This window comes from Pezoporus occidentalis, unplaced genomic scaffold (assembly GCF_034315485.1).
Source record: "Pezoporus occidentalis ecotype Australia unplaced genomic scaffold, CSIRO_AGI_Poc_V1 ctg168, whole genome shotgun sequence".
Classification (NCBI taxonomy): Eukaryota; Metazoa; Chordata; class Aves; order Psittaciformes; family Psittacidae; genus Pezoporus; species Pezoporus occidentalis.
The window spans coordinates 822,329-846,578 of NW_026913510.1; the positions used below are offsets into that span (position 1 = coordinate 822,329).

At 39.4% G+C, this 24,250-nt stretch overlaps 1 protein-coding gene and 1 long non-coding RNA gene across 10 annotated transcripts in view; one reads left to right on the top strand and one right to left on the bottom strand.

The window, feature by feature from the left end:
* Positions 1 to 24,250, top strand: part of LOC134161009 (uncharacterized) — a 379,533-nt gene that overhangs the window by 34,966 nt on the left and 320,317 nt on the right. The window lies entirely within an intron of this gene.
* CTBP1 (C-terminal binding protein 1) overlaps positions 1 to 24,250 on the bottom strand; it is a 249,659-nt gene that overhangs the window by 28,499 nt on the left and 196,910 nt on the right. For 5 of the 9 annotated variants that reach the window (XM_062613506.1, XM_062613504.1, XM_062613503.1 and 2 more), the window contains one exon: positions 12,375 to 12,529. In XM_062613506.1, the coding sequence (XP_062469490.1) occupies positions 12,375 to 12,529 (155 nt within the window). Of the gene's footprint in view, positions 1 to 7,445; positions 7,543 to 12,374; positions 12,530 to 15,880; positions 16,098 to 17,874; positions 17,963 to 24,250 lie in introns of those variants that run through there. The other 4 variants (XM_062613509.1, XM_062613508.1, XM_062613510.1 and 1 more) reach the window with 3 other exon arrangements.

The window sequence follows — 24,250 nt, forward strand, 5'->3', positions numbered from 1 at the left end:
ATTTTATAAATGATTACACACAAAAGCCTCCTGGATTTTAATGGTACAAACAAGTCCTTTAGAGATTACATCTAGCAGCCACCAGTCAGAGAGACTGCACTCATCAGAACGTGTTTCCTTGAGCTGTTACACAGGGTTAAAAAAACCCAAACCAGTTTATTGGTTTTGCTTCTACAGCAACATTACAGTTGGTATGGACCAAGCCAAAGCCCATGCCTGAGGCAGCCTGCACAAGAAACACTCCCTCTTAAAAACCAAAATGCCCTCAGGTGTTTTTTTCCCATTAATTCCCAAAACAAAATTGTTTCAAAATCTCACAGTTCAAATTATATGAAAATTTCTTCTCATTTCCAGTCTCAATGTAGTCACAGTCCAGCTTGCATCCATTTGTTCTGGCACCAGTGCTGGCCATTTGCTTAAATTGTGCTTTTTCTCCTTGGTGTTTACAATCCAGATGTATTTATAGACAACGATCATAGCCCTCTCAGCACCTTTTTGACTAGACTTCATAAAGCCTAGTCCTTCCACTCCTGCCTAGGATGATGCCCTTCTACCCCTCGGATTAAATTTAACACTTCCCCCCTGTGCTCATACAAGTCTAATCTCAATTCTTCAGTGGGTGACACACAACTGCACCCTCTGTGCTACTAAGATCTCCCTCCACAGACTTACACCAACACTAGCATGGTCAGCAGCAGTGTACGTACTCGAAACCTCATTCTAATGAAGTCTCAACATGATTTGTGACGTTTCTGCACAGCCATCATCACATCCTTTGACCAACACACAAATCCAGATCCTTCTCCCTGAAGCATGTGTTTCACACTTCCCAATTTTTTTGTAGGACTTCTTTCTCCAAGCCACAGCACGTGTTACTTCAAGCCTCTAGGTCCTCAAGTTCCTTATGACATCCTGGTTCTCTCCACTTTGCCATGTCCTCCACTCTATTTTATCACATACATCTCCTCCTGTCCCTCCAAAGTTGCTCTAGAATGTCTGTGATGTAGGAGATAATATCTTCTACGTAGGTGTCTGAAGCAAAAACTGAAGTAGCTTAGAGCTTACAAGAACACACCTAAGGCTCCTATGACAGCCAGACTCTCCTCTTCCAGGCTGGAAAAGCCCAGCGGTGCGTATGGTTTTGTGTGTGTAAAACAGAGAACTGTTTTGAGGACTGCATTCAACAACAGCTAAAGACAGCTGAAGTGGCTCAGACATTTGTGTTTTAAAATCAGAGTGTTTCATTTGGGAAGCAGCTTTTCACTTCATAATCATACATATTTTATTAACTCAGCCAGTCAAATTTGGACTCTAAGAGCACCAGTCTGGACCCATTACACTACATTTTGAGCCCATCTAGGTTATGGCTTGGCACTAGGAGGAAACAGGAAAGTACTGGAAGGGTTGTGAATGCGCTCAATTAAAGGAAAAAACATTTCTCAACTATGGCTTAACACTGGCAATAGCCATTTCCACACGCAGTTATTTACCCATCATGTGGGATATGGAACAAACAGATGTAAATGACAAATCTTTTAGATTGTCCTTTCAGTGTTTGAGGCTCTCCTAGGATTACGCACAAGTCATCAAGGAAATCCACTGCCAAAAATGTCATATTCTGCAACTGTGTATTATTTTACATTAATTTGAGAATTAAATTCTACTTGTTTTTTTGCAACTGGCCATGAGATTTAAGCATGCCAAAAAGGCAGAAAATAACAGCTGAAAATGTGAAGTTAGAAACATTCATCAATGCTGAATGTTTCTCAATGCCACTTACAGATTTAAAAAGCAAATAGTGAAAGTTCCTGTATTGCGGAATTATTTGTACATATGATATTCTAAGCCATTACATATACCAAATGCACACAGTGAAGTTTGACAAGCTTGTCAACGAGTAAAATCAAAACTTGACCTAAATCCAAGTATAACACATGAAACTGAAATCCAGCATAAATGTGAACACTTCTGGAAAATTGAATAATCTCTAGAGAAGAAATAACTGTGCATAGGAGTCATTTACTGATCACTTACAGAAGCACACCCAGTGGTGGATTCATGAGAGAAACAGGGAGTATATGTGGGGTTTTTCCATCGTTTTCCGTAACTTGACTGATACAACATTCACCAATAGTACAATTTTATTGCAAGGATGCCAACTCACATCAGTTTGAGTGAGACAACATATTTAACAAGCAACACAAAGTTCAGATGAGCCCAGATCTGTGGCAGTCAGACAATACCCCTTCATGATCTCTCGCCAGGAAAGGCCACAGGCAAAACGTGATAGGGAAGAAGCAGAGTTTGCTGTGTGCCTTCAACGGCCATTCCTGCTTTCATCCAACTACAACTGTGCTTTTGTGGATGAAAGAATCCAAGATAAAAGTTTAAACAGAGGACATGACTTGGCTGCCTTCTGTGACCCATCTGCATCATTTCGGTTCCTTCAGACTTACTTCCAGGTGAAGCTACAGCACACTGCTTGTTGAAAGTCTTTTTCATACGCTCCGCAGTGAGCTGACATCCTTTCCACAAGACAGGTCTTGCTGCTGTTCAACCTCAAAATGACTACTCTGCTTTCACACCATGCTAGGTCTCCAAGGCTCTTAAGAGACCATATGACACTGCAGTAAACATATGAGACCAAGGCTCTTAAGAGACCATATGACACATCTCTATTTCAAAGAATTCAACGTATCTCAAGGACTGAATACTGAAGGTTGAAATCCTTTTTAAACATCTTCCTATCTGTTTTTTCTTACCTCATTTCAGCACCAGGTTATTTCAGCCAAAACACGGCATAGTCACCACTGCAACACACCACTGCCTTGTATAATTTGGGGAAGAACATCTTATTTTTACAAAAAAAGCATAAACATATCATAACAGCAAGGCCTCCTCTTTGGTCATCTAAAGACACACCACTAGATTTCTAGTAGTGAAACTAGATTTCTACTAGATGACCCTTAAGGTCCCTTCCAACCCAAACCATTCTGTGATTTTACTATGAGAAACTGAACTCAGAAGCATATGGATCAAATCTAGAACACAGAAACATAACCTGGTATGTAAACTGCCGAATTCCTTCAATGCAGAGACAGAACATAAATTACATCTTGAATATAACAAGGTATCATAATTTAAGGAAAAAATACTTCTAGAAAATCATCACTAGAACGTGATCACAATATTTCACCTGGTTCTAGCAACTGCATGTTTTGGACTTGGAATCTATATGTCATCTCCAAAAAGTATGTTGCAGTGTCACCAAAGCACCAAAGATATTTTGCACATTTGGGTAAAAAAAACCCTATATCTAAATGGAGTAGCCCCCTGCAATATTTCACTTACAAGAAGCAGCTGCACATCAAACTTGTGATCAACAAGGGAAAAGCTGCAGCCAAACTGTAGCTGCTCTCAAAGCCTCACTACAACATAACAAAGGGTCCACATGAAACTAATGCCATTAAAACTCAAAAGAAAAGCCAGTGTGCTCACATGCTGTTTAGTAGGTCTCCAAACCTCTGATGGTTTGTGTTGATTTTTATGAGTTCCTATTTCACTTTACAAGACTATCAGCTCGATGTTAGGTTTCTACGGCCCACAGTGCTGACAGTAACCTATGCACTTCATGATATGCACTTTATTCAGCCAAGATACTGTCTTGTATCTTTAGTGTCTTAGTGCAGACACTAAATAATACTTAAATTTATATTCTACAAATATATACAAATATAAATATTTCATATAAACATAAGTAAAACTTACTTGAAAGCTCCTGAAAACACTCTAAATCCCTGTATATTGACACACTGTATATACTACATACATATATAGATGATACATATATTTAAAAGGACTAGAAATAAGCTACTATTGAAAAATATATACATATACATACAAACACACAACTTCAGAAATAACATGCATAGTCTATAGCAAGCTTCCTTTTAAAAACTGTATTGAAGCCAGTCTTTCAAACCCAGGATTTATCTGCAGTTTAATGCCAGCAGTCAATTTGAGACTATAGGCCCTGAAAACACTTTTACTAAATAAAAGATTTTAATCAAAAATATTTAACAGGCCTTCTGTGTGTTACCTTGTCTGTTCTATTAGTAAGACTGATCTGTGTTCCATTTCAGTTCAAGTCTATCTGATGGATTGAACAGCTAGACCAAAGGATCGTTATGGCATGAAAGTCACTGATGACAATGCATCAACCCACACAACTCTGTCCCAAAAAAACTGTTAATCATCACCAGCAATTTTCAAGCCCAAATGGCCCTTAGTAGAACCTGCTATTTGGAAATGAAAGGAAAAGGAATTTGATAACCAACTGTATTAGAATCTAATCTGTCTGTAAAATTGATATATGCTGCTTGCTGGGTAAAGCAGCACTTTCATTCTGCTTTTTAAAGGGTACATGTTCAGAGGAGGCACTGGCAGCCTGCCCCTTCCTGTAATGCTGCACTTGACCTGTAATAGTGCCACAGGCAAATCGAACAGATGTTGGCACAAGGGTCATTGAACACAAATACTGATTTTGTATACATCCTTACTGCGATAGCTCTGTGTTAACTACTTCACTGTATAATGAGCTATAACAAAAGTTTTTAGGATTTCCTTTGTCTTAATTTTTTCAAAGTCTTTCAGAAAGAATCTGATCCAAGGCTCATTCAGTTTCCATATATTTACAAGGGTCTGGATCGGGTCTGAGGTGACAACATACTCCCAAGTATACATTACTGTTCAGAACAAGGGAGCTTCCTTTCAATCTATACCCTTTGAGAATTTAATTTTGATAGAAGAACTAAAATGCTGCAACTGCATGATGAACATAAACAGCACTTGATGGTACAACGCAAGATTGCAGCTTTACTCCTAAACAAAGAAGGATCTGAAGCTGGAAGAATTATCTTATTTAGCCACTGATATAATAGAAACAAATCAAAGTCTCAGCTGAACAAGAGCACCATTCTTGATTTGTTTGTAATCAGTTTCAAAACATTTGTTGCATTATGAAAGCTCTTCAGCTCTTCTTTGAAACAGTCTCAGATAAAGCTGTAATGACTGGAGCTGTTTGTACATTTAATTCCTCTGTAAAAGCATGACTGAATAATTCCAAGCCCTACACCACGCAATAGGAAGTTCAGCTTTTAATTGTTTTTAACTTAAACTAAAAATATGGAAACGTAGTATCCCTGTGAAGATTATCTTCTGCTTGTTATAACAGGAGTCAAGGGATATGATACAGTCTTACTTAATCACTTGTCAGGCTGAAGCACAGGCTTACAAGACAATTTTCCCCACTTCCAACCAAGTAACCTATTTATTCTCTTTAATGTTCTGGTGAACGGGGTATCTACATGAAGCAGTAAATCCAGCCAAAAACACACCCTTTTCTTCTTCTAGCTGATTTGAGACAAGATGTAGGAAACCACATAATTACAGGAAAAAAGAGAATGAGAAAATGTACACAGCTTCAAACAAACCCTTGACTTCTTACCAGCCTTTCTGGATCAGGTCCGAGGTGACAACTTACTCCCAAGTATACGCTACTGTTCAGAACAAGGTAGCTCCCTTTCAATCTGTATTCTTTGAGAATGTAAGATTTGTTTAAAGATCATTCCTAATCAGCTGAGCTTCTTTTTCATTTAGGTTTGCAAGAATCACTTTATTTTCTCTCTGCTCGGTTGAGTCTATTACCAGATCTTGCATATTACAGTTGTATTTACACCTTTGGAGCTACACAGTGCACAGTAGAAGTCAGGAAGCCCAAAGAGTAAAGGCTTTGAACTCCAAAGACCTTAGGCAACACAAAGATGTCAAGGGTGTGCTTGAGACTGTGATGCCTTCAAAGGTAGAGAAGTAGAAAGAGCAATACTGCAGAAATCAGAAGTGCTTGGGTAGACTGCCAAGAAGCCAGGAAAATGTGAATGGCACTGAAAGAGGGATTGGAGAGGAAAAGACAGGGAGAGACAAAAGGGCACGAGGCAGTGAGAGCAAATCAACCTGGAATGAGAATGGAAGCAAGCTAATCGTTTTTAAACATTATTTTGGATGAGCACCTGTATTTTTGGCAGAACAAACCAAAATACCATGTACATTTGAAAGTTACTGAGAAGACTGATTTACACACGGATCAATCGTAAAACAAAAAGCAGTTTAAACACAATGAGTAACTGTTATTGACAGTAATGCAATCTCTAAGAAAGAAATTTAACCACCAAAATCTTAAAGTACATTTTACCCTAAATGACATTAAGTTTCCTGATAAGATCCAGTGAACCGAGTTATCCCATGATACAGTCTCACAAACATAACAGTACTTGGAAGCAAAGCATAAACATGTCTGTTGCAGCCCTTCAGACTGGCTTGAAAACAAGCTGCTTTTTCTAAGGTGGGTGAGGGAAAGATAATATAACCAGTAAAACCTTACACAAGTCATTTCTGAAGAAGGGTTACAAATGTCCTCTAACTACAGTTACTTCAAACCCTTGGGTTGTACTCAGTAAATGTCAGTGTTCACTCAAGCACTGTAAGCCTGATTTTCAAAAGGAAGGAAATACACCTTCTCCATCCAACCTGTCCTCCAAAGCAGCAGCATGGGAAATGAACGCTTTGACCTGAGATGAAGCAAGTTCTAATACACATTATCATTCACTTCTGCCTTTAAACAAGTTGCTTATTTTCCATACTTCCTCAGCCATAAAAAGAGAATGACAAATGAACTCTGGCATAAGGGAACTGCTACAGAACTGCAACTCAGGCTTCACCCAATTTGGAGTAAACCTTCTTTAATTAGCACACATGCTAACGCATAACAGTGTTTGCTGCTTTTGACCCAAAAGAGAAATGGCATTCAAATCCTCATTTCCTTTCCTCCTTTCTGTATGTGTTACTATCTCTCAGCCTCCTTATTTCTCTATGAAAAATTATCTAGCTTGTGCTTTGCTCTCTCATAAACCACTACAGATTCCCCTTTCCCACTCTACTTCCTCTGTTCCCTGGCCATCTTAGAAACCAGTATTTCAAAACATCACCTGCCCCTGAAACCTTTTCATGAGCAGCAGAAATCCCTTCTTGGGATTCTAAAATGATCACTCCTCCAATGCCATCTCCTCACATGCCTGTGATGAAGGCTCCACACTTGCACAAGCTGAGTTTACATCAGTTCTTACTTTCCCAGCCATCCTTTCGCAGTCTTTCACTACTTTCCTCCTCATTCGATTCTTAATACATGTCTTTTTTTCCCACTACATTCCTCTACAGCCAACCATGTAGGTGTATCAATGTCAATCACCTCTTTCAAACCCCATCCTGAATTGCCCCGTCTCTGCCCTGCCTCCTGCAACTACAGGCTGTCTAAATGTATCTTCTACCCTGTCACATTCAGCATCTCTTCTTAAAGACAAGAAATATGTGGAAGAAAAACTAAATTTCACCTTCTGCTTTCAGCAAGCTCTTCTCAAGACTAAACCTTTTCAGTCATCTCTTCTTCCACAATGGGGAACAGGCTTTTGCAAATTAACATCCATTATCAAAATCTGTATTTTAATTAACAGGACAACATTGTTTAGTATGGCCAGGAATGGACATTCATAAATACATGAACATCTTATATACTGCTTTAAATATGTAGTATTAGCTTTTATTATTATTAATTTCTAGTTTTGAAACCTTTCCCAAAAACAATTTTATATTTTTTAAATATAAGGTATTATACAAGCACTATATATACATATATATCTCCAAAATAAGGTACTACACAAGCACTACTAATACACAGGTATTTCTCTACTGTAACTCTAAAGATGTGTAGAAAATAGCCCTTTTTGACAACAGAAGAAAACTTTTCACACAGAGCTCTGAAAAGTGCTCCACAACTTCAGGAACTGATCTCTCAGTTTACATTAAAGTAACACAGTAAGAAAAAGGACTGGTGGTGTTGGTCGATGAGAAAATGAACATGAGTTGGCTTCAGTGTGCGCTCGCAGCCCAGAAAGCAACCGTATCCTGGGCTGCATCAAAAGGAGCGTGACCAGCAGGTCGAAGGAGGTGATCCTGCCCCTCTACTCTGCTCTTGTGAGACCTCACTTGGAGTATTGTGTGCAGTTCTGGTGTCCTCAACATAAAAAGGACATGGAACTGTTGGAACAAGTCCAGAGGAGGCCACGAAGATGATCAGGGGACTGGAGCACCTCCTGTATGAAGACAGGCTGAGGAAGTTGGGGCTGTTCAGCCTGGAGAGGAGAAGGCTGCATGGAGACCTCATAGCAGCCTTCCAGTATCTGAAGGGGGCCTATAAGGATGCTGGGGAGTGACTCTTCATTAGGACTGTAGCAATAGGACAAAGGGTAATGGGTTAAAACTTAAACAGGGGAAGTTTAGATTGGATATAAGGAAGAGTTTCTTTCCTGTTAGGGTGGTGAGGCACTGGAATGGGTTGCCCAAAGAAGTGGTAAATGCTCCATCCCTGGCGGTGTTCAAGGACAGGTCGGACAGAGCCTTGGGTGACATGATTTAGTGTAAGGTGTCCCTGCCCACGACAGGGGGGGTGGAACTGGATGATTTTAAGGTCCTTTCCAACCCTATTGTATGATTCCATGATAATAAATAAAGGTTTGTGATTTTTCTTACAGAAATTTATTACCTGGCAGATCAGTTTGTGTACTTTGCAAATCCAAACATTTTAAGACTGCATCACCCTTTGGACCAGTTAAACTCTGTATAACGGCAATGCACTGGCAGCTAGTGAAAGTATAGTTTCCAGATATATTACTGAGCATTCTGAGAATTTATTATTTGGTATAATAAAAAGCAAAGGATGCAAGCTTTAGTACAATTCACTAACTACAACACTCTCGTGAAGATCAACAATAGGTTACTACTTACCTATATGTTTTACTAAAGCTACAGTCTGAGAGACACACACTGACTTTCAGTCTCAAGATCTGAATTCACCTACCACACCCCTGGTAACAGGAAAATATTGAGTGTTCCTAAGGCAGGCATTTGTGTCATACAGTAATTCCCCAGTCTTGATGCATGAGAAGTAAATGCTGTTTATTTCAGTAAGCAAAGCACAAAGCTACAGAGGTGGCACAGTTGCCCATGTTAGTGTTCACCTGAAGAGCAACCTGGCATTACGTAGTAAAAAAAGTGAAACAGCATTTATATAACTTATTCTCCATGTGTTATTTAGACCTTGCAAATGGAATCCAGCTATTATTTCGTGTATTAAACTTCTGACAGTGGTGTGAGATAGGAAATGAGTAAGATCAATGCACTTTTCAACATCATTAAAAAGAAATACATAGAAATAAAGCATTATATTACATTTTAATTCTCAAAACATAGATAAAATGGTATTGAGATTAAAAAAGCTTGGACTGAATATTTCTCTAAATTTAGAAATTAAGTATTATACTTAGATTATTATTGTCTTTGAACCTTAAAAAATAATCTTTTAATACAACAAAGAAAGAAAAGTCACACAAACCTTCCAGTATCCATATCTTTGCACTTCCAACAACCAGTGAAGTCAAGGAAGGTTTCACTGCTTTGCATTTGTTCTCAGGTTAGTTACTATTAGGCTCATTCACTACCACAATATTGAATAGTCTAAGCTAGCTGCACAGCAAAAGCACTGGTCTTGTTTTCAACAGATGTTGACGAGGAGATCGGAATTAGCACTAGGTTTTGGTAAAAACTTACTGTTTCAAAACAGTCACAACAAATTAGAAGTTCAAGGTTTGATGCTATCCCATTGACCACCCAACTGTAAAGATGGTCTTGTGTATGACAGTATAAATACATTGAAAGAAAAACATGAGATCAGAACTACAGTATTTCCAACTTTGTATTTAGCTCCATAATTCAAGTATCATCTAAAATTAATAGTTCTAACTATCCTGTGACAAACAACTAATGAACTGAGGAAAAGGGCGTATGAAATGCTGGTTATTTCCTAGTAGGAGCAATTTTCCCATTTTTCTATTCACATTAGAATTTTATTCTATCTAAAACACAGCTGAGCAAATCAAGGAAGTGATTTCAAGCTAGTACTGATACAGCAGACATCAACCTTAAATACCATTCCTGACTACTGCTCTGATGACAGGCAATTCCTGTGCGGAGATGGAGACAGCAGGGTGAGACAGCAAACCTGACAGTCTACAGAGAGATCCATCAAGGAACTAAAGACAGGGCTTCAGGAAAAGGGACTCCTCTCTTGTGTTTGCCTGAACCATGAGAATCAGCAGTTCTAGTCTGCTGTGTTGATATAGCATAAAACCTTTACAGAATGGCTTAGGTTGGAAATGACTTTAAGATCAGTCAGTTCCAACCCCCCTGCCACAGGCAGGACACCTCACACTAAACTATGTCACCCAAGGCTCTGTCCAACATGGTCTTGAACACTGCCAGGGATGAAGCATTTAACACTTCTCTGGGCAACCCGTTCCAGTCCCTCACCACCCTCACAGTAAAGAACTTCTTCCTTAGATTTAACCTGAACTTCCACTGTTTCAGTTCGAACTCATCACCCTTTGTCCTACTGTTACACTCCCTAATGAAGAGTCCCTCCCCAGCATCTCTATAGGCCCCCTTCAGATACTGGAAGGCTGCTCTGAGGTCTCCACTCAGCCTTCTCTTCTCCAGGCTGAACAGCCCCAACTTTCTCAGCCTGTCTTTAGTGTTTAAAAAAGAAGAAAAAAAAACAACAGAGGGAAAAAAAGCAAACCCCACCACTTACTTTAAAACTTTAACTATTGTTAAACTTTAACTATTGTTAAAACTTTAAAAGTTTTAACAATAAAAATGTTCGGTTGGTTGTTTTTTTTTTTTCCCCAGAATAAAAATATTTTTCTTAAGAAACGACAAGATGAATAGTCAGTTGATGGATTCTCACCAGGAAGACACTAACATGAAATGGGCTACAGAAAATGAGATTTATTCACCTGATAGCAGAAGGGAAGTTGGTATTAGTATTATTTTCAAATAGCTGGCTTTGTAAGAAAGCCATCAAAGAAAAGATTAAATCTTTCATCACATACAGAGACTTTAACATGTTTAACAATGCCATATATTACAAGAACATGAAAAGTAAATAAACAATTAAACCACTTATGAACTTAAAATAGCAAAAAGCTTCTGAAAACCTGTCACAGACCCAAGCGCTGCTATAATTAGTGGAGGACAAGTCTAACGAGGTATCTGTAGAGGAACACTGGGGCAATTCGGTTCAGCTGACACAACTCCTTAACACCCAAGTCATACTCAAGCAGTCCGCAGTACCATATGTACAACGTGGATACAGACACTTACCTAACAAGCCATTAAGTTAAGACTCATATCTGCACTTGTCTATCCTAGAACTCTGCTGAAGAAGAAAACAAATCCCTGTTGAAGAGTCCCCTGATTGCCTTCCTCAGCACTGGGCTCCTCCTCTGTTGTCACATCTATTACCTCCACAGAAGCTGTAAGGTTTGGTTTCAGGCTTTATCAGGTGAAGGAGTATTTGGCATTTGAGGCTTACTCTGTTAGCCAACAAGTTCACTGAAAGCAATTCTACCTCTATGTAAATATGGATGTGAAAAGGTGCTATTGCTGTCTGAAAGGCAGCATGGATTTGGGGTAGACATGAGGCCTTCACGCTCAAAGAAGTCCCTGAAGAGCAAACGTAGGTGTATGGGCCAGCCGGTTCCCTCAACTACAGTCAGGAAAAATGGGTACCCCTCTATGAGTGGGAAAACCTTTGACAACAATAAGAGCCACCAGTTGTTTTACAGCTCCCAAACCATCTTGAAGGGTGAAGGGGAAACTCTGGAATAACATACAGTTAGAATACATTTATAATTAATTTTCTAAATAAATTTGGGGCTAGCATTTGTTTTGAAACTCTCCTGCAGTGTCAATTCTCAGCGCACAAGGCCTCGTAACCCGATTTGCACAATTCCGTGGCTAGACAAAGAAGTCTGAAAGTTTCTCACACAACCAGTCCAACACTGGGATTTAGCTTTTCAGCCGAAGCCTGAGCAACAGTGTTTCCAAGAAGCATTGCAAAATATCACGTAACAATATAATTTTCCCAGTGGTAATTCTCTACAACTCTAAGTCAGTACGTAAACATATGGACGACATCCAACCAAAGATATATTACACAAAAGGAAAGTTCAACACAACCATTTTCATCTTTGATTCATCATCATGCTTCTCCACTTACCAGAAATGACCAGTAACTCAAGGTAATCAACCATTCACTAAAATGCAATAGCTAAACACAGTCTTAGTTAACACAACACTGTACCTATTCATAAGAATTAAAATACATGCATTTTCTAAAACATCTCAATTATACCTCTAAATATTACCTTTTCATGAATTTCTTGTGTAGACTGAGCATCACAAAATGCCACTGTGGCTACATCCTTCAGAATAGGCATTTCTACTGTACAATCCCTGCCATCCAGCAATGCTACCAAAGGGCGCGGGTGCATGGGCCCATTCATGATCGGAGGTCGAATGCCTACAAAGGAACAGAGAAGACTTGTTATTCAAGTCATGAAAACATAATAAAGAAAACATAGGTTATACCTAGTCTGTTTATTCTGATGGCAGAAAAAGATTTGAAGAACTGAAGCTAGTAAAACAGGAACAAGTTTACAGTCAGCAATCAACCAAACCCAAGAAGACCTACGAAACAAATGCCATGGAGGTCCAGGAGGTTGAACAACAGAGGATGGATAAAACCAAGGGAATATTTGTTTTTAAAGATACAGCCTTATTGCACTATTAAGAAGTGTCTGTGTGATCTTATCCAAGGTTTATGTTTTGATTGCATTCCACACCTTTTGTTAGCTCTAGACAGAGTGAGAAATATCTTGTCCAGGCTTGCAAGAGTATGGCTTATGGAATATCACAAGCAACTCAGTGAGGATTTGTATATTCAATTTACATATATGATGATGATCTGCTGAGACGAAAATTTAACTGGAAAAACAAAAAAAAAGCCTGCAACAGCAAAATGCTTAATTTACTGAAGATCCAGTGTCCAAGTGGACAGGCTAACTGCTGACCTGTGCAGGTCTGCTTAGACTTAATGGGTTTCCAAAACAATTTTGTATAGCTTAGTCAAACAAACACATCATACTGAATCCACCGCAGAGGACTCTTAACATGTCTCTCCCTAAATCAACATCATGCCTGAACAGTGTAGAGTGACAAAGAAATACTGGTTAAATATCTGAAAGAAGGAAAACCAGCTGAAATTGCAGACTTCTTTTATAGCCTCCTTTATGGAGTCTTAAAATGAAAAGTAAGCCTTATAACAAGGTATTTAGAGAGCATCTTTTTACCAGTATAGATGCTATAAATATACAAAAGTACTCAAGGGAATAATATTAAACCATTACATTTGCACAAAAGTAGTTGAGCGTGGGTGGAAAAAAAGGGACTTCCTGAAGAGATAAGGAAAAGCAAAACCAAGAATAAAGTACATGACTTTTTTCCTCTTTTAAAGTAAGCAGTTTTAAACACCGCAAAGTGAAGCAGGCTATGTATTTTTAGTATGCAAATTCCAACAACATATTTTTGTTGCAGTGTGAATTTGAAGACATTGCTTATTGCTTGGTAATACAAGTTAGTTCAACATTAACACACAAGACTGAGGTTCCCCTGCTACCTTCTACAAGCAAACCCTTCATCTTAAGTCCTGACCTGTGTCAAAAAGCAAGCCCTGAAAGATTCTCATTTGCATTTTAAGTATATGGAAAATTCATAATCCCAGCTGTACAAGATACCTGGTGAAGAAAAGCAGCTGCTGGGAAAAGAGATTTGCACAAGTCGACAGAAGGAGTGTGTTAGTTCCCCACTGGGACCCTCATAGTCTCTCTCAACTGTCCAGCCTGACCCCAAAACTTTCATGTCCACCCCTAATAAAGTCGGGATGATCAGACAGTCCTACTACAATCCAGCATTTAAGTTCTTTACCAATTCAAAGAGTTTTTATACTTGAAGACAGAAGAAGAGTCACTACATTTGGTTCCGTTCTGTCCCTAGTCCCAGTGTCTCCCTGACAACTGATGATGCCGAAGGACTGACTCTGCAGGACTCCCACCACAGCAGAGAAGCATTCAGATGTGAAAAGTATTCACCAGCAAAGTTTCCCATTGGCACAAAATCCTTGAAAACTGTTTTCTGTTGTAAAACCATCAATTACAAACCTCTACTGCCACAGACATGCTCACAAATACTTCTGGTACACAGGTTCTGTCAATAATATCCAGCCACCAAAATGGAAGGCTTTTTAAAGCTGCGCATCTTGCTAACTTAACTATTGTTACTTGTTTGAACCAGCAACAGCCACATAACCTTCATACAGTCATTTTTAGGAAATGAACCGCACACTAATAATGTGGTACAGGACACAAACGCTACATGAATAGACAATGGAAAGCTACATAGTTATCCAGAGAATTACTATCCTTTAATGGGAACTTAATTATAAAACCCCACATTAAATTTACTTAGAAACACCCTAAAATAAAGCATGTTATAGACTTGTTCATGTTTCCCTCAAAATAGCGTATGTAATAGCATTAATAAAATGCAATTATGTCTCAAAGCAAAATGTAAAAATGACATTGCCAGCCCTACTCATATTGCACAGAATAATTGTGCTCATTTTATAACTGAAATGTTATGGTCATCATCTAAACTGTCAGTCCAGCAAAGCCAGGATTGCAACAAGTTTGAAGGCTAGCTAAAATAGAATCAGAAAAAGAGAACTTTGATACTGAATATGTTGAAGACGAATGAGGAAAAATAGGGCACAGATGATCCCCTTACAGCTATAGCTGAAGGGCCTCTGTCTACAGAAGAGCGCTTATAGCCCAAACATAACAATGAGATTAAAAACTGGCACTTTTAAGAAACACTATTCTGGCTAGAGCTCTCGCAGAAAACCATGGAATAGAGGACCACAAAACACAACCTATTAAAATAATGATTTCTCTAAAATACATATAGCTGTGGTCTGATTCTCCCCTTGGCTTAGTATCTCTCTCAATCTCCACAAAGCTACTCGTGTCTCAAGTTGGTGCTAAGTGGTGCCCCAGCTCATGCTGGCGCTAAGCAGCATGTCAGACTGAGCCCCAAAACATAGAAACAAGAGTCAGAAAAACAACTGGCAGCATAAACCCTCCCCCAGAGAATCTGGCTTTTAATAAAGTCCCCAGAATTCAAATATATCCAGTGACCTTGGCCACGAAAACCTTACAAACCTTTGCTTGCCAAAATCCTCTCTGAACTTGAGCATAGACTTCCTGTTGCACAATCCTTCTGCCTAAATACCGTATCACTGAATCTCAGACAATAACTCAACACTTAAGTAAACTCACAGTAACTTCACCACAGTGGCAGACACTATTTAAAGTCTGCATTTGGAAAGGCACAGCTCCGCTATGAATCAGAACCCTTTGAACAAAAAACTACTTCTTCCACCATGTGGATACATTCTGCAAGTTTCTTATCTAGCAATGTCATGCTGTTTGGCTTTGCGGCAGACCCTTGGAGTGGCAGGATAAAGCAATGTGTATTTAAGAGCAGTATTTTCCACACCCACATTAACAGTAGATCATGCAACTGGGTGCCGAAGAGAAATAACTGCAAGCAGGTCAAAAGTGACACTAAACACCACAAATGTGAAACTAATTAAAAAGAGTAATTTCACTTAGCTGGCTTATTTAAGTGCACAGTATAGCATTTCGCTTAACAGAGATAAAGATTATACCATCCACCCCCACATCCTAGAACCTTTGTTACAGGAAAACAATCTCAGTTTTATCCTAACTTGAGACTTTCAGGAACCCCTACCAACCTGACATTTCTTAATCTGAGCTTGATCGCCAGGGTCATGAATTCGATTTCTCAATGCTTTACAATCTTCAGTATTCTGAGGCAAAATAGCAGCCTGTCATTCCATCCTCATTTCCATGTCTTTAATTTTTCTTGCAGCCTCCTGTAATCTTGAACCAAAGCTTTTAAACTTCTTATCCACTGCAACCTCTGTAGCCTGGGTGGCGTTCAAATTTTTACTAAAAATTAAACACAAACAATACATTAAAACAACATTAAGGGTCTGACTTGTGCTCACAGAAGCCAGGCAACTCAAAGGTAAAGCTTCTCACTGCATCTGGACCCTTCCCCCTGTTGCTGCTGGCTTTCCACCACACGTGCTGTGCTGCCACTGGCCATTAACATTCCAGGGAAAGCAGTGGAGTGTTAAGACACAATGTGCTCAGGACAGCAGGTGTATTGTAAACAGATGTACCTGAACAGTCAGCACTGCTCGGCGCATTGCCTAGGTGAGCAGGGATCTGAGGATAACATGTCACCTCCAACACCACCTATGCTGGAGAGCCAAGTGCTCCTGCGAGTACGGGAGATGGAGTGAGAAGCCTTAACTCTGAATTTGCTGGGTCTAAGTCAGGCCCTTAACGTTATCTAAATGTATTTAAGAAAAACAACAAAGCTTCCCTGAGAGCTCTAATCCAGTTTGGAGGTTTCCCCCTCCACCTCACATTATGGGTATCATCTGGTGGTGAAGCTCTTGCCCCAGTAACAACTACAGTCCCAGTGACTGCTGGCATCCTTCTGAAGTAACACCAGGTATAAATGTGCACAGACAGGGCAGCTGTCTGCACACAGCAGTGATTCACCATGCAGCTATCAGGACAGAGAGCTGCAGTTTGGACCAGCTGCTCTTAGGAACAGAAATACCAAAACCTGATTCTAGTCCAGCTTTTATGGAAAAAAATCCTGGAAGCTGAAAAGGCAGTTTTCAGGCGCAGAACCCAACAGGAGGCCAACCCCGTGAACAAGCATTTTGACTGTCTATGGCTCTCACAACAAAAGGATTAACAAATTTATCATCCAGCTTTGTAACTGGAGAGGAAGGACTGTGAATTATTACCTCTGTAGCTCTGGCAGCATGGATTTAACAAATTACCAAACCAAGCTTAGCATGAGATACGTTCTTTGAAACTGGAAACAACCACCCTAAGTGGGCTAGTTTCTACCTGCACCTCCTATTGCTCCTGAAATATAGGTGCATCTTCATGCTCTACACTCCAAAGGGGAAAAGTTGAAGTCAATACAATGAGGCATAATCACAGCTGGATAATAAGAAAGCTCCCCCTGTCATATTGTATTTTAAACCTGCCCTAAAACAATCTTTTATGTTACAAACTGACAGTAACTAAAGTGATCACCTTGCATAAACAGCAGAGATCTACAACTAGGCTGTCACCATTTGTTGGCATTAGAAAACATACCAAAATACAGCAAGATAAGCTGTTAAGATTAATCACTGTTAACAATGTCATTTGCACAGTTGTCTGACTTGGGGCTGTTCAGCCTGGAGAAGAAAAGGCTGTGAGGAGACCTCACAGCAGCCTTCCAGTATCTGAAGGGGGCTTATAAGGATGGTGGGGAGGGACTCTTCATTACGGACTGCAGTGACAGGACAAGGGGCAATAAGTTTAAATGGGAAGTTGAGATTAGATATAAGAAAGAAGTTCTTTACTGTAAGGATGGTGAGGCACTGGAACAGGCTGCCCAAAGAAGCTGTGAACGCTCCATCCCTGGCAGTGTGCAAGGACAGGTTGGACAGAGACTCGGGTGACATGGTTTAGTGTGAGGTGTTCCTGCCCACAGCAGGGAGGTTGGAACTGGAAGATGTTAAGATCCTTTCCAGCCCCAACTATTCTATGATTCTATGATGAATGATTAGGATGAGGAATGTCTCACATAAGGCATACATGTTAAAAGTACAGGACGCTGTCATGTTTGTAGGCCCAAAATTTGACCTACCTTTCATTTTCTTAAATCTGTTTGCAAAGTCCATGTAATTCTTTAAATGTTTTTCTTTTTTCAAAACAAATGCTTCAATTCTTTTTTTTCTGAAAAATACATCAATGCCAAAAACTCTCATCAACAACACTCATCAGCAACCCTGTAACCAGAAACCCATATGCACACGAAATGGGGGACAGCACCCCCAGCAAAGGACATCTGTGGGGATTCTTAGAAGTGCAAAGATTAAATAAGCAGGAAAACCTCCCTTGACAATGCCTGTTTAAAAGAGCCTGTCCAACCAAGCCTCCTTTATGCAGTGTAAAACATGGAAGTGATTTAAGTTCCTAACAGAATGCAAACTACTGAAGAATCTAATCAATATTTACAAACACAAGACCTGAAAATGACAGGTTGGGCATTCACTCCCTTACAACCTAGTGCACCTAACATGACACTAATCCCCTGTGGCATTTACCTTTTCTTTCTGTTCCTACCTAGGCTGTAAATTCGGTGAGAGCTGTCACTGATTTACCATAAGCCCTCCAACAAATTTCCATGTTTTTTAAAAATAAATGCTAATATTAATTCAAGTAAAGCACGAGTTGTCAAAACAAACAAAAAATATCCCACTCATAACATGAACACAGAAGCTGTTACAAATTAGATTTGCCAATATGCACTAGTCAAATTCCTAGAAATGCCGTACTTCAGAAACCTATCTGAAGGTTTCTGACACCTCATGCACACTGAAATACCTGACTTCCTTTTGGTAGCCTCATTGTTTTGTGCACACTTAGATTCAAGCAACACTTAAGATTCAAGGCAGAGCAAAACTCTAAAAGCAGTCAAGCAGAAAAACTTCAAAATCAATGCAGGTACATGGAACAGTAAAATGGATGCAAGAAAAAAAAAAAAGGAGTGTTTACCAGCTTTCGCTTTATCGGTATTCAGCATATTTAGATGCTGAATATGCACTGCAAAAATCTCCTGATTCCGCCAGAATCAGAGCCAACAGCTTTTGCTACCACCTTCAACACAAGCAGGATGCAATCTCCCATGATTTGGGATGGGGGATGGAGAGAAAAGGGAGAGTATTTTTCAGTAAAGAACACCAACAAGGGGCAGGTACAAAAAGGTGACACTGCCCTCAGAAGCCTGAATTACTGTGCAGATTCAACTTACTTTCTTTGTTTCCAAAGATTTTAGGAATGCGCTGCAAGTCTTGAAATGAACGGGAACACATCCCAAACTGATTTTCAGAAGAACAAGATATGGACTTAACAATATACATACAGGAGAAAACTAAGCATAAGCTTTATTTCAAGCATATGTTCTGTTTCTGTCAAGGTCTCCAGGGCTCAGAGGTTAATGCTAAGCAAACTAGAACTTTACAGGAAGAGCACAGCTGATGAATACTGTTGCGGTCTATGCTTTTTATTTACCCAAACTCAGTAAAAACAAGTCATCTTCCTTCTTTTCTTTTTAATTTGCAAGAGACCAAGAAAAATATAAGTGGTTTCCGGCACTGTGTTGACCCAAAGATGTGCAGAACAGGCACACCCATTATATCCTCCTGCTAACTGTGACCACTGAAATACACCCAGCCACTCTCCAGGACATTCACAGCTCATTCCCTTACAGAAAATATAAACCCAGCACCACTGGAATGTAATTGTATGATTCTATGATTCTAATTCCCACCCTTGTCCATAGACTGCCAAGATACTTAGATTTACACATACATACCCTTACTATTTTACCACCTGTGAGGACTGAGCCTGGGTATCCAAGCAATTGCTACAGCATACAACACAAACGCCTCAACATAGAGTATTTTGAGACTATTACCCTACTTGAATTTTCCTTTTGGTTCAATCAAAACAAACCAAATGATTTCCAATTATAAAAATCCCACCTTTGTCTGATGCTACTGGAACCTGAGAGTGAATAATTCATTACTTTGCCATATTCATGCAGCAAGTAAACTTGAATTCTCAGGTATGAGCCTGACAACTTTGAGGATGTAGGTTTCTGTTGTGTTTTTAGATAGTGATCCCATAGCACTGTTTCTTAAACATCTACTAATACTGCTGTTATTTGTCTAACATCTGTCAGTGCACACACAAAATCCTAAATGCTTGTCAGGGTACAAAAAACAAAGGTCCCACAAGGCACATCTTGAAAGCATATGATCAGAAATGAAGTTCTGTTAAGGGGAAACAAAAATCATCTGGCAACATTTTCTATTACTACCCATGTACTTCAAATATCCACATGAAAACTGCAAGTATTTCACATCTGTCAAAAAAACTACTCAAATTACATATTCAGAGCATGCTAGGACTGACTGTAACTAACACTTTTCAAAATAAAACTGAAAACAATGAATCACACCTATTTATGTCAAAGAACAAGCGGTAATAGCAGAATGCATTACTGTAAAATGCTTTAATTGTCTATCACCATTTAAAAAGCAAACCAAATGACAATATTCAGTAACAACTATATCAAGTACTAAACTGAGAAAGCCTAAGCGTCAGCAATAAAACATACACAAACAACAATGTTGCAGAAACGCTGTTTTCAAGTAACAAGATGAACACAAGCTGGTTTCAAGATAGATGACAGCTAACCCTAGAGAAAGGCAAAACAGCTTAAAGGACTGAGCTTTCCCTGGATGCAGAGCATTTCAGTGCCTGTCCACATAAATACTTCACTGTTACAAGTATTTTTAGCTTTATTAAGTAATATGTAAAAAGGGGGAGGAATGCATAAATAAATCACTGATGTTGGAGCTGCCCTAGCAGAGTACACTCCCATTAATCCCAGCTTCAGAGAAGTGCTGCCTAAGGCTGCCAGGGTTTGTTACTTATCCTATGAGTTTTATGGTGCCTTCGAAGTGCCTCTGCCCACACAAGCCACAAACTACTTGGTAACTTAGAGGAATCACTGCAGTGAAGCTCAGGACAGTACCTACGAACAAAGAATCAAAGAGGTTGAGAATGATGACACTCCAGCCCCATTTGACCATAACTAACTCTGGACATTGATTTCCCAGTTACTGATGGGGCAGTATCTCTAAAATACAGAACTGAAATGCATGAATCAAGCCTGCACCAAAGACATTCTCACAACGCACCATGTGCTGGGTGTGTGTCAGGGTACATACACATCCACTTCCATCTTCTCCCAAGACTGTGACTACGCAGTAGGCGCATAATGGCAACTGAGGGAAGAATCCACCTTCGCACACACCCTAAAGTGTAGTTTAAAATACAACCGAGCTTGTATTTCAGCCCATAAAGTTTATAGGTTGGTGGGTGTGACTTTAAAAGAAAAAAAAACAAGCCAGAAAACTCCTGCTGACAGGAACTGGAAAAACAATCTGCTTCAACAATTGCAATAGGAGCAGAATGATTAACTCCCCAAGCCATTCCAGTAACAATATAGATCATGCCAAGACTTACTAAAACACTTTCCACGGAAGAAGCGGTCCTGGAGATTTTGAGGACAATACTTCAGATACAGAACACAAGCCCAGAATGGAATGGCTAAACAGGGCTTCAAAGTACAGCACTTCAGAATAAATATGAAGTGAAAAATACATCCGTGGCCCTTACCCTCACTCTTTTACCGATGTATTCAATATAGAGAAGCATGCAAGCATTACTTTTTTATATCATATTATCAGAACTGGCATCTTGCCTGTGATTTTGATAAAGCTGAACAGCCACATAATGTTAATTTAAAATGTAAAGCCTTCAAGGAACGACTCTTTATTTGCCTGTAAAATATGGATCTGAACGACTAAGGAAAAAAGAAGAAAACTAACTTTTTACTCTCCTCCAAAAACGTTTCTCCTACAGCAAGTTATTTTATTGCATCAGGTTTGGAGGGTTGGGTTTTGTTTTCAACCACTGCTCGAGCTGTGTATGCTTTGGGAAAAAACACCACTTTCTAGCACTATGAATACAACTGCTTTCAGAGTATTAATTTCACATAATGTTTTAAAGACACTGCCAAGGATCTATTACAGAACATGATTTCTGAATGTAGCCTGGCCTAATGGCTACCCTCTGTGCTTCCTTTCTCATATTTACAGACGCTGCACAGGATGCTGTCTCAGAGAAAGAAACCCAATAACCTGAACGAAGCCAACATCAAAGGCTTCCTTTATTCTGATCCCAAACACAGAAAGATATTTCTCTAACAGCACACCTGTACTTCGACCCAAGAACGTTAAACTATTACCTGGGGCACTCCTTATTTTCCTTATCAAAAAGTCTGAAGATAAGCAAGTGTGGGGCCTTGGATAACAAAATCAGTTTCACATGGTTTCATTTTTTTTAAGGTCAGAAGAACACACTCAAATGACACTAAAAATAACAGTACGGAAGTATTTTACATATAGAACACTGTCTTCTTCATTTGCTTTGTAACTTATTATTTTAGGAAAGCATCTAATGTGATTCACCATCCTCTCAACTGAACATCCTGGTGCTCTATGTGTCAGCAACCCTTACAGAGTGGGCAGGGGGGAAAATACTGTAACTCTCTTGTTTACGGACGGGAAGAAAGGAGGTGACCTAGAAACTTCCTCTAAGATATCCAGCTAAAACACTGCTTAAACCCCAAATATATACATAGAGAGACCAGACTTTTAAGACCAGTGTAATTAGAAAGGGTCAACTCAACACAGTATTAAGGTTTCTGGTAAATAAGGTTCATAAACGCCCTCATGAGTTACACTCCATTATGTTCTTCTGAAAACCAAAGCAACTCTGACAAACACTGAACCACTGCAAAGGGCTCCTTTAAAGCTCTTTTTTCTGCCTGCCTTCTTGTTTCCTCCCACAGCCACTGACCTCTGCTGTCCTCTGCCAATTAAGAAAATGGTTGATGATGATTACAAACCAGAGAACAGTTTTGTTGTAAAACTGAGAGAGTCTGGAGCATGGTGAAATCAAAGTCCTGCACCTCCCATCCAGGGTCCTCAGCAGTTGAACCAAGCTTAAATAAATAGGATTTTCTGAAAAGATGGTCATTTTGAAGGTAAGCAAACAGGATGTATAAAAATGACAAGCTCACTGAGAACGAGCCAGTAACAACAGTGGCAGTGCCAAATAAAACATGCAGTTTAAGGCAAAAGCTGGGTTTATGTTATCGTGTTACATTTAATCATAATATAATAAAAGTGTATGATGTAAGAGAGCTGTTCAACTGAGCTTCTCTTCAAGCAGAGTTTTGAGTTTCAGTTACAAAGGCTGTGGTCCCAGTATCACAGTTAAAGCTTCACTGAAAAACAGAGTTAAAATTGAGAGTTATTCCCATGACTTGATGAGAAGCAAAATATTTCTTCCCACACATACCACATACTAAAGGGGTTTAGAGAAGGGTTTGGAATGCTTGAAGTTGTTTCCACTGAACTAGTGAAAAGTCAGAAGTGTTTAAAAATGACCCATATTTGCATTTTTTTCAGCAGGCTTTATTCTATTTCTTCTAGGCTCTGTACTTTAACCATGTTCAACTTGAAAAGGGTCTAGTCAATGCACAAAAGTGCTTTGTCTGTTGTTAATTATAGAGGGCACAAATCATGTTCTATCTCTGTAAATTCCATAAAACATTTATGTGTGCTAAAAACATCAGTTGCAAGAAAGCATTACAAAAGGAATTATAGAATCCATTATTAAGAGTGAAAAATCTTAAGGCAAAAGGGTACCTTTCATTCTTCACCCAGGCAAGATTTCTTACCAGGTTCTCTCTCCCAGCTGTATATTCTCGGTTTGATGAAGCGGTGTATTTTGGAAAAGGAATTCACTACTGCATTTCCCAGTTAAGAAGCCAGTCTGTAGTTTTATTCTAGCCTTTTCCATGTATGCTTTAGCTTAAAAAAGATAATAGACTCGTTACAGCTCCTGTGTCCCCCAGTCTGCAGGCAGAGACATTTACAAGATCTGCCCACGGCACATATGTGCGTCACCCAAATGTCATCTCCCCCCCTCGCACTGACAGCCTCAGACTTCTGCAGCGTTACAGCTTTTGAGAAATGGACAGTTACAGAGAATGGACCCCAGCAACTTCCTTTCAAAACAAAATCTATACTGACAACAGACTGAGAAGCAATTTAGTGGAAACCAGACCAATGTATTAGATGCAATAGTTTCCCAAATAAGAAACCTTACTCTCTGGTTTTCTGAGACTAGAAACAGGAGGGATGTCAGTAGCAGGATAAACAGCAGCGTGCTGAAAGGCATGCAGGAGCATTGCTGTTCTAAAAGGAGCCTAGTCACAGGAAACACTCAAGTGACTTGGAATTTTATCATCCAACAGTAATCAAAGGATCGCCGACTTCATGAAAGTAAATTCAGGGCTGATCTTGAAACTCAAAATG